This window comes from Morone saxatilis, unplaced genomic scaffold (genome assembly GCF_004916995.1).
Source record: "Morone saxatilis isolate NCDOM2014 unplaced genomic scaffold, NCSU_SB_2.0 Contig20, whole genome shotgun sequence".
Lineage (NCBI taxonomy): Eukaryota > Metazoa > Chordata > Actinopteri > Moronidae > Morone > Morone saxatilis.
Window position 1 is genome coordinate 12,475,078 of NW_023339763.1, and position 17,736 is coordinate 12,492,813.

Sequence of the window (17,736 nt, forward strand, 5' to 3'; positions counted from 1 at the left end):
TTCAGGGGTTTATACACTAATGAAAATTGCATTTCTGCCAATAGATCCTCATAAATGTTATACACTGGACCTTTAAAAGGTAGAAATGCAATTTAAAAGCTATGGTTTTCTGTGGATATTTGCACATGGATTTGTAGTTCATCAGCTAAAAGATCCCACCAATATAGCCGTTCACACTAATTTCTATTTACATATTAAATATCCTATCTTGCTTGGGTTTCTAAGTAAGGTTTATAATAATGACTTTGTGTGGGCTTTACAATTATGTTCTCTTCCTTTATGTCAGGTGATACGATCTACGGTCGTGTGATGGTGGACCCTGTGCAGAACCTGGGAGACTCTTTCTTCTGTAGCATAGAGAAGGTGTTCCTCTGCACTGGTGCTGATGGATATGTACCAAAGTACAACCCAACCAAGTTTGAATTTGGCTGCCTTGCTGACTCCCCGTCATTGCTCTACAGATTCAAGATTCTTGTGAGCATATTCAGGTTTTTAATACGGAGAGATGCAAAATAATATTTTACAATCAACACTAAAAATAATGCCTGTCCTTCCTTTTTTCCCCCTCAATCTAACACACCTCACCAGGACAAGGCACAGCCAGAGACTCAGGCACGTGGGTTTGGCGATGTTGCTTTTAATGCAGTGCTGGCAGTGGATGATCCATCAGCCATGTCCCTCGTCAAACAGCCAGGGTCTGATGGTTTTAGGTTGGACTCTACAGCCATGTTCCAGGTATTTTACAGCTTACTATTCCTTATAGCCAATGGACATTTTTTTTATTGTGAACCAGCAGCTACAGTAGTAAGTAAACTCAAAAAGCTTTACTTTATATGTGCTGTTGTGAAATATAGTTGCAAAGCCAAGAGCTTGGAACATGCAGGCTTTGCCCCTCGCCTATTGTATGTACAGTACTGTATGTTCTGCTTCGTCTGGTGTTAGGGTTTTATGTTGTATTGTGACATTTGTTGTATGTTAGAGGACCACAATGGGGGGTAGTCATGAATCTTTATTGTGATTCAATCTCGATGATTGTACTACTGCTGAGTTGCAGTGCAGAGTTATTATGTTTTTAATCATCAAATAAATTCAGTCAAATCTTATTAAAACTTAATGTAGATAATTATATTTGCAAGCCATGCTCATTTTGGACTCATAACCAATTCTGTTTGCTTTCTGTTATTTTGTGTTTTCTTCAGGTTGCTGCAGGCCGTGAGTGGTACATGCACACCATTTACACAGTCCGCTCCAAAGAGAATGCAAACAGAGGCATTGGAAAGCGCAGCCTAGAGTATCACTCCCTGGTTTCCACAAGCAACGATCTCGCCTTGACCTCGTCAAGCAGCAGAGGTCATCGCTCCAGGAGATCAGCTGGCGATGAAGTCCCAGAGGTGACTGAGGATATCGGTGTGGACAACAACCGTGGCACCAATATCATGCACATTACTTTGGACCGCACCAAGCGTCGGGCAGGGGGGCCAAATGAGTTGTTTCCCGATGGGCTGGAACCTAGTGAGCTCAACGCAGAGGAGGAGGAGGAGGGTCTGGTGACTGTTGTGGGGGCACTGGTGGGGCTGCTGCTGACTGTCCTCATTATTGTCACCATCATACTCGTGCTGAGATCCAGACAGAAGGATGGGAAGGAGGGATGGAGGGAGGGGGTGCAGGAGGTGGTGAAAGGGTCTGTCAGTACGGAGCCCATGTTGGTGGTGAGGATGCAAGACTGCCACAACAGCTCAGAGGTTTGAGCAACGGATATGTGGATGGACAGATGGACAAAGGGGTGAAGATGTGGGGGCTTTTGTAAAATTTTGGATGTTTTTTCTTAAACTGGTATTAAATTACTTTCATAACACCAAAAATCTGAGATTGATCCCATGCATTATTGGGCGTGTGTGTGTGCTTGTTAGTTGGGGGGGGATTTCTACAGTATGGGATCCATTATGTACGTTGATCACTGCACCAGAAAACAGCACGAAAGTCCTATACGCTGTCTTCACTTAACATTCCAACTTGTGCTGCTAGTAGCATGGTATTTCCTCTCTCTTACTGGCTTTATGGTGTTAAAGTGCCTGAAGCAGCTATATCCCTTCAGGACAGTCACGGAGAGCACTTTTCTCATAAAGGTAGTGTCACGCAGGCCAAGTCAGAGATTTAGTGCTGCAGGTGTATCTGGGGTAAAGGGGACTCGATGATGTCAATGTTCATACTAAAAGGAATACTTCACCTCAAAAAGAACACTCATCACGATATTATCGTCCTGCCCCTATGTCAGTCAGAACTTCTCTGAAGTTTGTAAGATACTTTTGTCTATCTCCCAAGGCAACAAGACCATCTTTTCCACAGCTTGCAAAGGATCTAATTTATGTCTGCACACAGATTGTACAATATACTCCTGTTAGTATCTTAACGACTGCATTATGGCTGCAAAAGTATTTCCACTATAATCACCTAAAACACCTACTGTCCATTCATTGCCAGGATAATATCATTTAGGGAAATATTGGGAATTTAAAGGTAAACATTGGACTTATTATAGCTAAGTGTTTGGCCACAAAACATGAAAGACTGCATTAGGAGACTGCATTAGGTAAACTAATATTCATTTTGAGATGAAGTGTGCCTTTAGGCCTACAATTTTGTGCTGAAATATTTTCTGGGTCATTTCTGGATTATACAATGTGTAACAAAAATTGTAAAAAAAAATTGTACAAACAAGATCCCACCACTTGTTCCTCTGTTAACTAAACTTGCGGAGCTCTCTTATCAGACTGCAGGAGATGAATACCACTGCTGTCATCAGGATTTATGTTTATTAACCAGCTAATCATTGTATTCATTCACTCTGTCTACTTTTCTTTATTTTACTTACCATATGATGAGGAATGTTTTACTAGATGTATTGAGCATGTCTGTTGCTGCTGAGTTGGGTTGTTCCCACTGTTTGTTTTTTCTAATATTGTCTGTATTTTTGTAAACTCAGTTATTTACTTTACCTTGTGTTACCACAATGTTTACTGTTATCCATCATCACAGTGTTGCTCCACTGTGTGTTCCTGTGATATTGTCATATTTATACATTTTATTCATACATAATGTTGAATATTTTTTTTAAATAACACTGGTTAAGGTACGTATATATATATATATATATATATACATATATATAAACACTCATCTCAGGAGTTATTTCTTTTACAGAGAATGGACCATGTGGTGTAAAACAATTTACTACTCTTGACTGAAGAGAATCTCATACAAAGCCACTTTCCACTTATGTGTTACACTGCTAATAAGTGTGGTGCTGTGAAATGCAAATACTGTATCCATATCCAATCATTTGACCCCTATTCTTCTCACATTATGCTCCTGTGAGCTTTATTTGTCACTAGTGCTGTGTGGGATTTCAGTGTTCTGAGTCACGTTTTTTGAACAAAGGATGCAAACTAAACAGCTGCTTACAAATCAGTATGTCACCATAAGAAATGTTACGTTTGAGACATTCGATATAATCTGTGTCTCATTATTTTGTTGATATCACTGGTGAAATGTCTTGTTTACATGTGTTGGTAAACGTCTTAATCTGCTATGGATATACAACATGCTGAGATCAGTGTTCCTGAATATTTGTCTTATTATGGTGTTGTCAGTCATCATTGTATAATTATTTCCAATATTTATCAGGGCTAGCTAATGAGCCGGAAATCAGCTGAGTTGTGATTCAGCAAGGGATGTGATGGTTTATACAACTAACAGGCTACTGAAATCCAAGCTGTGATTTTTTTTTTTATTATTATTTTTTGGCCCTGATGCATTTGGAAATAACACCATATCTGACATTGAATGCACTTTTTGAGTCACATCCCTCACATGCCAATCCAAGCTATGCAATGTAATGTATATCCCACAGTCAGTTATCCCCATGTATATGACAATTTTAGCACAATCAAACTTGATATTCAGTTTGTGTCTTTTTATGAATGGGTTTTTATGTATATGTATTTAAGAATAAATATTGTTGCTTACTGGTTTTTGTTGATTGATTAGACTTCAGTGCTTTGAGGCATACCTGAGACCTTACACCCATAAAACCTGACTTGACTTGAGAATAGAAAGCAAGCAACATTCAGTGCTTGTGTTTTGACCTTGTAAATTGTTGGACAAATCCAGCAAACACCTAAATGTTTGAGTATTTTGCCTACTGAAAGTGCTTGGTCTCAGCTATGTAGAAAACATTTTAATGGTCAGCCTTCAGAGACCTGGGAAACTTGAAAATGAGTCAGGTTGCAACCTGACTGGGGGGGAGAATGACACAAAAAGAGATCTTTTTTTCTTAAAATGTGAAAAACGCCAGACTTTAAAGAGTTAAATGACAATGAAAAACTAAAGGTTATATTAGGAGAGGGACTTGCAGCAAACCTAGCTGCACAATATGTGACTGCATGTCACAAACTGAGGGACAGACATTAAAATAATATTACTGAATGTGACAAATCAATATCTTGTTTTGTACATATGGAACACACCTTTTCTGTTTGCTAGTTTGTTGTTTTAAAGAATATTATTTTTTGTATTTTTTATGAAATGTATTCTAAACGCAATGGACTGTTTACTTAATTATATTATATTTGTTTTTTTAGTATTGTGTTCGGTGTTGCTTTCAAATTAACATCAATGCCAGCAATTGAAATTAAAAAAACAGAAGAGAGAGACAGAGAGAGAGAGAGAGAGAGAGAGAGAGAGATGAGGGTGTCTGATTGGTTAACACGGAATATGACGCACCACAAATGAGCCCTTTCCCTCCCACCTCCTCCTTCACTTCCTACAGCGGCAGTGTTGCTGCTGCCTTCGGATTGTAATTTAAACATGGCTACTGCTGGAGCAGCTGGAGACGACCTGAAGAAAGAGCTCACGTGTGCAATTTGTTTGGACTTCTTCAAAGACCCCGTCATACTGAAATGCGGGCATAATTTCTGTCGGTTTTGCATCTGCATGCACTGGGATGAAAATGGCGGAGACTACGGGTATCAGTGCCCTCAATGCCGAACGGTAAGTTCATACAGGCTGTCTGTGTTTCCTGCCGTGTTTTCCTCCCAAATTATGTTTGGTACGCGTGTGACAGTATCACTTTCAAGTGTTTAAAAGCGAATAGAAAGTAGCTGGTTCACGGTTTGTGTTTGAAAAATAACATTGGCTACGCAGTGCATTTTGTGGCTGCTGTTGCTATGATTGCTAACGCTAGCCATAAGCAGGTCAGTTAGCTTAACAGTAATGAAGTAACTTTGTGTCCTGGCTATTAATGATGTGCTATAATGCAGACTAAATGAAACTGTCCACGCATTAATGCTGACTTTGGGCTCGGTTACAATTCTGCGTCTTTCTCGGTTGCCTTCTTTGTTCCTGCCAGGTGTTCAACAAGCGGAGCTTCACCAAAAACTACCTGGTGCAGAACCTGGTGGCAAAACTGGACGACCTGGAGTGTCTGGGGTCTTGTCCTGCACAGTCTAAGCCCGTCAAAGTAGATGGCAAGTGTGAACAACATGGAGAAGAGCTGAAATTGTACTGCCAAACTGATAAGAGGCCCATCTGTGTAGTCTGCAGGGAATCTAGAGCGCACAGGTTGGTTGTGTTCTTACCTTTTTTCTTTATAGGAAAACTACACACATATTTCTTTAGGTTAGTTATTAAACATATATTTATTTTTTGCAGAGTAATTGAAATGCACTGATACTTTCCAATTAAGAATCCGTTTTAACTATTAGTCACAGAGATTTCTCAGGTCAGGTTGCCAGTGTACATTGTTGACAGCAACCAAACACCTAACAGTTTATTGATTATGATTGATAAGTATTAATCTTATGAACACTGGGGCTTTAACATTGTCAATTCTATGAACATGCAGCGATGCGAATAGGAGAAGGGCAAAATATCAGTACAGGAGCACCGCAGTTTATTTCAGTCAGTAAAGTGATGCTTTTCTGTGTTGTGTCTTTGTCATGCAAATGCACACACTTAAATGTTAATGAGATAATCCAATCTAAGTTTAATCAGTATGCCGCCGTCTTTTACCAGCATCATGTTACTTCATCGTTTTATCTTGTATTACCTAAATTACTCACTCATCCCATTACAAATGATTTCATAATGGCATCACAAACTTTGTTACAAACACCACTGTGGGTGTAGTAGGAACAGTACAAGTAATCATTTGTCATTGCTGTCTTCAAAGTAAAATAAGTGTGTGTGTATGTGTGTATATATAAGAGGGTACAAGGGAAGCAGGTGAGATATGGGCTGAAGAAAAAATCCAATTTATTGCTTGCTACTTTGTTTCAAATAAGCATTTTGATGTCATGTCACTTTTTTGCAGTGTACCAACTCTCATGTCCACTGGTTTCTTCAACAGTACATCACACAATTTTCGATGTACACTCAGTTGTTTTAGCTTTTTATCATTATGTGTAAGTAACGTGTCCGTGGATGATTGGGTAAAGAAAGTGGTAAAGGCGCTCAATGGAAACAGTTCTCTTCCAGAGTAGAGGACATTGGATTTCACTACAAATTCATATGGACAATAAAGCAAGAGTTTTAGCAAATGTCAGGGCTGGTGAAATTTTGTCAAGGATGAATTAATTGCTTAGCAACAGAGTACATGGAGTACATTTATTTACACCTTTTCAACATGAGTGGAAGTAAAAGACCGTATGTAACCTAAGCGTGCACCCACAGTTTTGAGAAAATTGCTCCTATGGTCTCTAAATGTACCCTGTGGAGTTCTTTGGCCACTAGTGGCGCTATGAACAATGCTTTTACAAGTAGCACCACATTTTGTTTGTACTGTGCACAAATTCACATCCTCTCACTGGTTCCACACTTTTTATGCCTCCACAAAAGCCGTGGCCAGAGGCATTATGTTTATAGGTTGTAGGTCCAGCCATCCTGTTCTTGTGAATGTGATATCTCAGGAACAAATGTAACCTCAACCCTTGGACTCCAGGATGGTGGTCAAAGAATTCATGCACTAAATATGACAACATTTCACGCAAATATCTAAGAGGATAAAATTAAGTAATGAGATTGTATATGAAATGGGTCAAAAGTCAATTTTATTTTGACATCATAATGTCATGAACAAATAAATTACAACAAAGTATAGCTATCCTTACTAGCTAGGAGCTTTGCGTCTCTGCCAGTTGTGTTAAGAGCACAGGGCAGTCCGGAGGTGTTTGTGCGTAGTGGGAGTACAAGCAGCAGATAATGACGATGAATGTCAGTTAAGCATTGAATGTACTGTGTAGTTAGTTTGTCAGTAAATAAAGGCTGCAGCTTGTCGTGTGTTTCTTAACTGCTAGGAAACTGAAAGGCGTAATCACGTTGTCGCGTTGAAAACCATGTCAGGTGCGCACGGAGAGGAGGGACTGTAAAGACCCGCGTTAAGGTCCGTTGTCTGTGTTTCTGTGAGAGTGCAGGGGAACGGGCAGCTGAGCAAATCCACACTCTACAGTGAAATAGATTTTACGCATTTTAAAGTTAGAAATAAAATTGACTGTAAAGAACATCTGTGCTGCCAGGCTGAAGGTGTGTGAGTGTAAGAAGCATCCTAGTTTCAGAATGTAGCTTCTTTGCAGCATCATCCATATTTGAAGCATTGCAGTCCATCGTTTTTGCAGGTATTGACCTTCAGGTGATTGTTGTTGCACCATGTGACTAAGCTCTCTAGAAGTCCTCTGTACTCATCTGTAAAAGTGTTCTCTAACTGAAGACTGCATGTTTATCACTGAAACAATTCACTGGTATAATGCATGTCAATATAGTGATATTTCTTGCCAAAAAATGCACAAATACCTTTTATTATTTTATTAAATTACTTCAAAGTTATCACTACATATATTGAGTCAGACATGGATGTACACTGCAGATGGCAAATGGTAGATACAACCTCGGAGTGGTCATTCGAGTTGCTACTAACTGCCTGCTCATTTGTTTGGCTGTTTCAGACACCATGAGGTAGCACCAGTGCCAGAAGTTGTGAATGACATGAAGGTAAGCCTAAATGTTTGACTTTGCAAAGATGAATTCTCCTACTGTGTATTTGACTGAGTGTATTACAGATTGTATAGCCTTTGCCACATGTCTTATTCACTACTTCTAGACTATTTGCACTTCATTCATTTTTCTCTGTCTGTGATATCATGATTCATTATTTCCTGTGTGCACTTACAGATGGAGTTGAAATTGAGATTAATGGAGCTCAACTGGCAGAAGTCTCAATGTGTAAAAGTTATATCGTCTGATGAGCGCACCAGAAACGAAGTCAGGGTACGGATTATTTTGTTTTTATTTTATTTTTTGCTATTGACATTTACATGTTGAGGCCACACGTAAAGTTAAGGTTAATGGGGGGCCTAATGGTGATTAGAAGTACTTGAGAGATAGATTTTTTTTTTTTAAATATATAATATAATAATATAATAAACAAATAAACATTATGGTACACACTGTTAACATTGAACATCATACATCATCAAATCTTTTATCTTAGTCCTCTGAACCTCTCTATCCTCTAGTTGAAGAAGCAGAGACTCAAGGAGAAGATTGAAGCAGATGTTGGTGCCTTGGTCCAATTCTTATTAGATGAAAGGGACTCCCTGCTTGAGTGCCTGGATGCAGAGGAAGTGGCCACCATGGCCGTCATAGACGACAACTTGAAGATTGTGGAGACGGAGGCGGCGGCTGTGGACAAAGCTATAGCTAATATCCACAGCCACATCAGTGGGAAAACTAGCTTTGAGGTCAGTCTAACATATCAGAGGTGATTCGACTCCTAAAAGACCATGCCTCTGCTAGAGCTCTACAGTAACTATGGATAATGTTTCGGTCAGTGTGCAATAAGGATCATGAATAAATACTACACTGAATTGATTTATTTTTTCAGAATGCATCCTTGAAATGGTAGATGGGAACATTTTATTTTGGGAACTCTGTTGGTGTGAACGGAAGCTTAAACGTGTTATGAAGCTTACTCGTGTTTTGAATTGCATTTTAAAACTGACTGTACACAAACAAAATTCACTTGAGGAAAACATGACGCGTGTTCAATATTTATTTATTTTTATTTCTTCCAACAGAGCCTTTCTGACACATTCAATGAGTAAGTAACTTACAGTTGTTTATTTGATATGGACCTATAAAAATCCATTTTGAAAATGACTTTAAACCTTTATTCAATCTTTCTTCCACAGAGTCATCCATTGCAAGCCATTCACATCCCTCGAGACGGTTAATTGTCAGACTGAATTTACAGACTTCTCAGGGCCCTTCCAGCTTATCATGTGGAAGAAGATGATGCACGTGCTGCATACCAGTGAGTTATTTTATTATAGTATAGTATAGTTATTTTATATATATATATATAAATCCAATTTGAATTTTTGTAAAATAAAGCACAGCACAATGGCATCAGCAAGCTTTTGTTTATTTCCCCTACATAAATCCTATTTATTCAACTTAATTTAACAACATATTATTCCCATGTCATCTACGCCACCACTGGAGTGGTTCTGTGCCCTGAATGAATAAATTAGGCTGCGTAAACTTCCACTTAGTCCACTAAAATCTGTTTCTAAACAAATGTGAGATCAGAAATAAGCAAGCCAGTTGCTAAGTTTTTACTCATTAAATCTAAAAGGCCTAATTTAAAAGTTTGTTCTGACTTTCATATGGACCTGTATCTCAGATGCTGTTTCCACCAACAGTCCAAAGACATGTAGGTTCATTGGAGAGTCTAAATTGGTGTGAATGTGAGCCTAAATGACGTATTTTTCTCTTTTTTCCAAATGTGCTGCCAGCTTCAGTCAATGTAAGAGCAAGGTGAGCTAATCTCTCCCTGTCTGTCTGTGTAGTGCCTCAGAACCTCACCTTAGACCCAGACACAGCTCACCCAAACCTGCTCATCTCAGACTTTGACACAAAAGTGGAGGAGGGCCGCGTTCGCAACCAGGAGCCAGACCTGCCAGCTCGCTTCACCCGGTTCTGCGGCGTCCTTGCCACAGCCCAGTACGCCAGCGGCCAGCACTACTGGGAGGTGGATGTGAAGGACAAAGGTGTGTGGTACCTGGGAGTCACCACCGAGTGCAGCAACAGAAAGGGCTTCGTCAGCCTCACTCCCTCCGCAGGGTACTGGAGCCTGTGTCTGCAGGACCGGCTGTATGCCAACGGAGAGGACGGGCGCATCCCTGTCGCCGATTACTGGAACTCTCCTCGGGTCGGCGTGTACCTGGACTACGACAATGGGCGTCTTAGTTTCTATGATGCCGTCACAATGAAGAGACTGTACATGTTTGACACCTGCTTTGAAGAGCCTGTGTATCCTTTCTTCAGCCCAGGAAAGAATGACCCAGGCAGCAGGCTGCAGATATGCCACTATTACTGAGAGAGCTGTGATGAGTGTTTAAATTTAGCTATCTAAGCGTAAACTCGAGTGTGCCGGTGTTTTCAGATTTGCCTGTTGCGGCCCAGCAAGGTTTTATCTCACAGACCAGACTGGAGAGCCAGGGTGATGTTGACCCTTCAGCCATGTACTGTACGCATTTGAGCTGTTACTTGTTGGTCTTACTAGTGTTTGAAAATAGGAATTAATACTGAATAAGAATTACCAGGTGTCTTGTCACACTTCGGCTGTAAGGAAGAACTTACTTTATTCTCTTTTTGGAATAGAAAATTTGAAATTCAGTATCTTTCAACCTAGACACACACTGTAGGTTTATACCCCTGGCTACTGTGGCTGGGGGGTTTTTGGAGAGGTGCTTTGCTGTCTATATCACTGTGTCTGCTGGGATGCAGATGCCTCAGATGCTCTTGTTGATCAGAGCATGTACAGCTCTTATCCTGTTAGCAACTGCTATGCCATACTACTGTACATTAACTACGTTTTTGCCAGACAGGGTCCGTGCTGTTGCCTTGTTAGGTAGAACTTGAAGGGCATGAGACACGGTTATCACATTGATAGCTGTTGACAGTTAAGATTCCGTCATTAATTCTAGGCTGAAGAACAGTCGGCGCTGATTAGAATTATTTGACTCAAATTGGCCAGCTTGTACTGGGATTTCACCTCTCAGACTATTGTTAGATTTCCAGGAACAAGTTGTTTTGTGGACGTTAACGTCAGCTCAAATAATTTTATCATTAGACTTTTAAAATCATCTTTATGTATTTTTTTTTATTATGATGTACTTTGTCGACACTTTTGGACTCGCAAATTCCTCTGTATATTCCTCTGGGTCACATTTTGCAGCCTATTTTATGTAAGCAGTGATACTGAAGGCGTGAGGTCATGCCATTTTGCTTTGTTGGAGGTATTTTTTAAAAAATCTGAAACATTTTTATCAGTCTGCCTATGAATGAGCAGATGTAAGACAAAGCAAATGGTTATAAAATATTCTAATGGCAATTTAAGATTTGCAGCCGTATCCCCAAATATGTTGTCACTTAATGGGTGAACGTTTAGATGTATTTAAGACATTCCATCCACAACTGTCAGGATTCACAGCCAAGAGTCCAGGTTTACTAAAATGAAAACTGAAGTTCTTCATGTGTGTTTTTTTTTTTTCTTTTTAACATACTTGCAGCATGTCCTCCAACCTTATGGACTCTCGCGACCTTTTTTCATTTTTTTCTCTTAACACAATCCTCCGTCTCTAGTCTTATCGCTAGCTCGTCGACCGTGGTCTGACATTCTTAGCGTCTTTTTATCCTACTCGTCTTTCTGATTTTTATTTTCTATCAATTAATGCAGTTTTATTTGATTTTGAATGTAAAACTACATGTATCTAGACAATTGTGTAATTTTTTTTTTTTCCTTCCTTCATATACGTATATTTAAATATTTTCTTATTTGAGATCTCTCTGGGTTTTTATTTTGCCAGGTGCATTGCCCCACAGTGCGGCTATGAACCTACATGTGGGATGTTTGCCATCTTCCAGGGTCATACAGTGACTTTGTTTTTCTTTTTTCTTTTTCAAATGATCTTATTGAGGAGCATAATAGAAACATTTAAGAGCATGATGATATTTGAGATTGGCCGTAGGTGTGGCCAATGAAATTGCTCCTTTTTTCAGTTAGACGTCTGAAATGTTCACGTGTTAGAACTGGAAAACTCTGTGCTCTTTAACTTTTGAGTATTTGCTTATTGTTTTGTCTAAGATTGCATACCTCATTTAATGAACATACATTTCAGCTCTGGATTTCATTTGTGTATTCAACATAGCAGTTTTGGGGCTGTGTCTTGATAAGTGTGAGGGGGGGGGGGGAAAAAAAAAAAGAAAAATACTCTTGGTACTCCCTGTTTGTGGCCCTTTCACCTGCTATGAATGTGCTTAGTGTTTCTCAGACTTTACAATGAGATTAAAAGAGGAAAAAGACTTGTGTTTTATTTCTTGAACGCCTATATATCCACTTGTTTTACCCACTTTTCTCTATTACCTCTGTTTGAAATTGCCAATCTGTGATATAAAGTCAGCAGTACATCAAAATGTATTCATGGCCTGTAATTTGGCTTTAAATCAAATTAATTTTCCCACAGTGCAAACTTAGTGGAGTCAAAACCTGCTGAATTAGTTATCTCTGATATTACGACATAGTTAGCCAGTTGTGAGATTCAACTCTTTGAATTATTGAAATTGGACCAAGATTTTAGGAAGACGTTCAGATTTTTTTTATTACTTTGCAGTATCAGTATATTAAACCATTTCCTTCTGGTAGAAGTAGTTTAGTAGGTGCACCGGCTGTTAGATGGTCAGATCTGTATACCTGAATAACCATGTTGACCTTTCCTGTAGGTTTCCGGTAAGGGTTCTTTCATTTGCATCCAAACACCCCAGCTACTGACTCTGCAATGACCAGGCTGCTGCTTAGAGTAAGAGGTTTTTTCTAGAGGACTATTGCTCTCTGTTTGATGGTTAAATGAGGATGTTGGACCAGAATAGCAGTTTGGTGTTGCTGATTCAGTTTTCATACTGCCAGAACATTCAAGGAGGAGGTGAGAAAAACAGCTCTTTCCATCTCCTCCTCCTGCTTTAGTAATGACTTAGCACTAACTTATTTTCCTGTCTCTTTGCAGAGATGTGGTTTTAATAAAGGGCAATATAAATAGTTAACTGTTACAAATACATTAACGTGGGTGATACGTCTACTCGCTGGTCTGATGTTTATAAGCTGCATCTCTGTGGACAACTTGGTTTCCATGGTGATGCCTGTGATCTCCCTCAACAGAGGACACACGAAAACAGTACAGCATTATCAGGAGCACAAACTGTAATCGCTGCTTATATTACCTTACAGATATTCAGACTCATGTCAGCAAGAGACAAGGGCACGCTGATTTTTAATATGTTGAAAAAGAAAACACGAATGCATTCATTAACTGAAATATTGTTACACCAAAAAAAGACTATTTGTACAACAGTTCATAGTGTCATTCTTTAATATTTACAATCATATATTTGCCTTGATTACATAAATGTGTGGCGTGTGTGTGGTACTTCTTGTAAGACTGGCCTCTTCTAGTATACAGTGGGCTACACGAGATGGTTGACAGTCTTTCATTTATGTGCTTCCTTTATTTCACACAGACATGAGTTAGGTCAGTTACAGTGACAGACAAACATAAAAAACAAAATAAAACATAGTAACACATGGGGTCCAATTGATGGAGGAGGCAAGTCAACTAAATCGGTCATTACAGAGAGCTTTCCAATAAACTGGAAATGCCGATGGAAGGACAGAATGAATTACACATTAATTATCGGGGACAGACAGTTTATTCATAATGCAGATGAAAAATGTTCTCTGTCACTGCGTGTTAGCTGGTGTTGTGTTCCTCCACACATTAAACCTTCAAAACACTGAACTACCAAGCAAATGAATACAAAAATCCATGATAAAAGGTGCTTGTCAGCTACAACAAGAATATGATTGTAATATACAGTATACTTTATGATTATGTTAAATGATAACTATACACAGAGGCATATATTACTCTTGCAAACTATATTACTCTTATAATATTTGTATTTTGTGCAATGTTCAACAACAACTTACAACAATATGTTTTGGCAGAAGGAAAAGTTACTGTTTAACTGGATGTGAGCTCTGGGAAGAGGCGAGAGAGAGAGGGAGAGCGGCTTTCAGTGCTACAAGTTACAAGGCCTATGTACAACGATGTTTGGCAAAGAGGAGACAGTTCAAATGCACCAATTAGAAAAATAATTTGTAGAACAAATCATGTAGAAAATAAAATAAAAAATAAATTAAGTCCTTTGAAAAAATAAAACACAGCAAATAATGTGTATACAACTTAGTTCCATTGATGCTTGCAAGTCATTCAGTTGGCTACTACTTGGCATTACGTTCTACTGTGTGAGCATTATGGTCCAGTGTTGAAATCCTCGATTCATTAAGTGTCGGAATACGTAGGCTATATAGTGAAATAACATGGACATCAAATCCATATATACACCTAAATATGCATATGTACAACTACATTAGGTTGTAGATATGAATACACGAAAGTGCAAGAACTAGTGGGGTTAGATATATGAAGTTTGTTTTGGTTAATAGAAGAGAAAGATTAGCTAGAAGGGAGTGAACTTAATGTTGAAGAGCTGATTCGTATGTGTTCGGAAACCTTGTTGTGGGATTAACTGTTGTGCTTCTTGATGCTTGTCTTTGGGTACCAAAACAAAAAAAAACTTGCATATCACTCTTATCTAAGGGATGAAAAGAAAAAAAAAACAACCCCTGTATCCATGTGCAGGGATCTTGTCAGACTGCTAAGGTGCAGAATGAGAATAACACATTCCTGCATGTGTTCTGTTGTGTTCACCGGTGAGAAACTGAAGGCAGTGACGACAGGGTCGATTTTTTTTTGGAGTGCAGTGACATGCAACAGTGTTCAAGGAAAGGCCTGAGCATTGTTCAATCACAAAGCATCACCAGGTAGTAGGCTTCCCCTTCTATCTCGCTTTGTTTGCTGGTTGCTGCCATTTGAATTTCCCAAATAAATTGCAGTGTATCACCAACTTTGTAACTGGCAGGCTATCTAGTAAGGTCCTACTAGTGAGACATAGAGCTGAAACACCTTTTGATTTGTTTTGAAAGTTTAAAGAAGAAAGACCGTGGGTTATCAGATAGGAAATGAGCTAATTACAAAATTTGTTTATTCCTTAGTCACTATTTTAAACATTATTTCATCAGGATAGTCTTGGGATAGGATTTATTTTCTCTCAGATTGGGAATTCATGTTACTTCTTCCAATAATTTCAATATTTTTTGGAATAACTAGCTCATATTGTCCTAAAAAACATTTGAATTACACTTGGTTTTTTGTGTTTGGGTTGTTTTATTATTATTATATTCTCTTTTGTTGTCCTTACAATATTTTATCATATGTTACTGTCAGTTTCCTTTTTTTTCTATTTATGCTTCTTGACTTTCAGTACTTGCTTTCATCTTTATTTTTATTTTTCTCATGCTTTGTTTATTATTATGCACCAATATACTAAGGCAAATTCCTTGTATGTTAAAACCTGATTGTGATTCTGTATAGATCTTCTAAAGTATGTACAGACAAAATTAAAAGGAAATGAACATGTAGAACTTGGAGCCACTGAAAAGTGTGCAGGCACATTGCAGCTCTATGTCCACAAGCAGTATGTGAAGTCTAAGCAGGAGTTGTGTTGGCGAATGTCTTCCCTCAGCCTACTGCAGATATCTGTAAACTTTAAAGCAGTGGTTGCCGGAGTCGGCAACAGCCACATGTCCATCTGAGGTGAGGGCGAGGCCCTGGGGGCCGTACAGCGGGTCTGCTGATGTGTTAATGTAAGATAAGAAGGAGCCTGTGCTGTCAAACACCTGAAATAATAAAACACACAAAAGGTTAGAGTCATGTTGGACCTTTTACTAAGCTGCTGTTCTACAAACAAAATTTATTATTGTGCTTTTTATTATAACGTTTCCTTTTTCATAGCATTTTCATGATTTAATGTAACTTATTCTTTCTAACTTAAGTATGACCCCACTGTTTATAAAAGTGAAAAAAACCTAAGTTCTGAGTCTTAATGTTGTGAAGTTGCTAGCAGACAGAATATAACCCATCTCACCTGTATTCTGCTGTTACCCCAGTCAGCGACAATGATGTTTCCGTTGGCATCTACAGCCACACCAGTAGGAGCATTGAACTGGCCATTGCCTTCACCATGAGAGCCAAATTTGAACAAGAACTCTCCATCTGCACTGTACACCTGGGACAGGAAGTCAGTAAAAAACACATTTTGTCTACTTCTCCATGTGCACTTAAATGGAGATAAATATAATCCACTGTAAACTATAGAAAATCAACATGCATCTAAATAAAGGAATACTACATTAGTACATTAAGCTTGTGGCAACTTCAGAGACAATTCATCCTTTGAGTCCAGGAGAAAGCATGACTTACCTTCACAGAGTGATTGTGAAAATCTGTCACAATAATTTCATTCTTGTTGTTCACGGCAACAAAGTGTGGACCTAGATAAGGAGAGAGAGAGAGGCAGGTTATTGTGGAACCTGCTAAACTCGGAACTGAAACGGATTCCTGTAGATTGCACCATTCCCTTTACTGTTAGTAGGTTGTTTAAACAAAAATTACAACTAGCTGTGCGAAAAACTGCTATTACAAAACCCAGTTTAATCAGATGGTTAGCTGTTCTGGTTTGCTTGGAGTAATTTGATGGCATTATTTTCATGCATTAGATGCTTTAACTTGAGTTACACAATTGTTTTCCTGTTATTTGTTGTCTTACATATAAGTGGTTACACTGATGGCTTACAAAAATGTATCATGGGTAGCTGTTTATGAAAGCTTATTGGCTGAATTACCCATTAATGAGCTCTCATCACACTGATTGTCTTGTAGCAAACGGGACATCAGTTAGTTGCATGGCACTGGAGTCAGAGTAGTGAAAATCATTCCCAAGGATCTTTTCATAGCCGTTTACACAAAATACAGAAGCCCTCAGAGGCGAGTGAGAAAAACAATTCTGGTGATCGATTTACTAAGTCTAATCTAATTTTTTTTTAGCTCTTGTGTTTATGACTTAAATGGCCAGTGTGAAAGGTTTAGCGGCATCTAGCAGTGAAGTTTGCAAATTTCAACGAACTGAACACCACAACAAAACTACTGTGGCCACAAAACTCGTGAAAAATTCTGTACTTGTAGACGCTGTAGAAACATGGCGGATCAACATCCTCTGTGGAAGAGGACCCGTTCCCTCTGTAGATAATGGCTTATTAATTTATTCTTATTTTCAGGTGATTATACACTAATGAAAAACATACCTTTGAATATTATACTCAATTTCTGCCAATAGATCTTCCTAAATGTTAACTGGACCTGTGAAAAAAGGGTTTTGCCAGGATAACATTTCTAATTTCCTTAATTTTCTTTTTTTTTTCACCTGTAAAACAGGTGAAAAAAAAGCATTAATGTTTTCTTTGAGGTGAGTTTTAATTTCTCTTAGCACTGATTGAAATACATTTATAGCCAAAAGACAGAGATGACAGTAATGCTTATTAACAATATTTACCTTGTGTTTAGAGTGCATAGAGAAATTAAAACTCACCTGGAAGAAAACATTAATGCTTTGAAGATGTGTTATGTTTTATATCTGTCATATGACCAATGATTAGGGTCACGCTAA

At 38.6% G+C, this 17,736-nt stretch overlaps 3 protein-coding genes across 4 annotated transcripts in view; 2 read left to right on the forward strand and 1 right to left on the reverse strand.

Annotated features, from left to right (window-relative positions):
* The window catches only part of frem2a (FRAS1 related extracellular matrix 2a), a 52,211-nt gene extending 50,322 nt beyond the window's left edge, over positions 1–1,889 (forward strand). The window contains exons 22-24 of the mRNA XM_035666862.1: positions 287–474; positions 589–735; positions 1,200–1,889. Of these exons, the coding sequence (XP_035522755.1) occupies positions 287–474; positions 589–735; positions 1,200–1,748 (884 nt within the window). The 3' untranslated portion in view covers positions 1,749–1,889. The remainder of the gene's footprint in view (positions 1–286; positions 475–588; positions 736–1,199) is intronic.
* A 2,911-nt stretch (positions 1,890–4,800) lies between these two features.
* On the forward strand, positions 4,801–10,503 carry trim47 (tripartite motif containing 47). The gene is made up of 8 exons (XM_035667177.1): positions 4,801–5,049; positions 5,408–5,619; positions 7,998–8,043; positions 8,224–8,319; positions 8,568–8,792; positions 9,129–9,151; positions 9,243–9,364; positions 9,903–10,503. Exons 1-8 carry the CDS (start codon positions 4,867–4,869, stop codon positions 10,430–10,432), a joined length of 1,437 nt encoding a protein of 478 aa, XP_035523070.1. The 5' UTR covers positions 4,801–4,866; the 3' UTR covers positions 10,433–10,503.
* Positions 10,504–13,458: 2,955 nt separating this feature from the next.
* Positions 13,459–17,736, reverse strand: part of trim3b (tripartite motif containing 3b) — a 16,266-nt gene continuing 11,988 nt past the window's right edge. For both annotated transcript variants that reach the window (XM_035666130.1, XM_035666129.1), the window contains 3 exons: positions 16,494–16,564; positions 16,159–16,299; positions 13,459–15,910 (listed from right to left, as the gene is read on the reverse strand). In XM_035666130.1, the coding sequence (XP_035522023.1) occupies positions 15,758–15,910; positions 16,159–16,299; positions 16,494–16,564 (365 nt within the window). In that variant the 3' untranslated portion in view covers positions 13,459–15,757. The remainder of the gene's footprint in view (positions 15,911–16,158; positions 16,300–16,493; positions 16,565–17,736) is intronic.

Coding starts and splice junctions, on each gene's coding strand:
- trim47 (XM_035667177.1), top strand. CDS start 4,867: ATGGCTACTGCTGGAGCAGCTGGAGACGACCTGAAGAAAGAGCTCACG. Junction 5,050..5,407: donor AGTGCCCTCAATGCCGAACG/GTAAGTTCATAC, acceptor TGTTCCTGCCAG/GTGTTCAACAAGCGGAGCTT. Junction 8,793..9,128: donor GTGGGAAAACTAGCTTTGAG/GTCAGTCTAACA, acceptor TTCTTCCAACAG/AGCCTTTCTGACACATTCAA.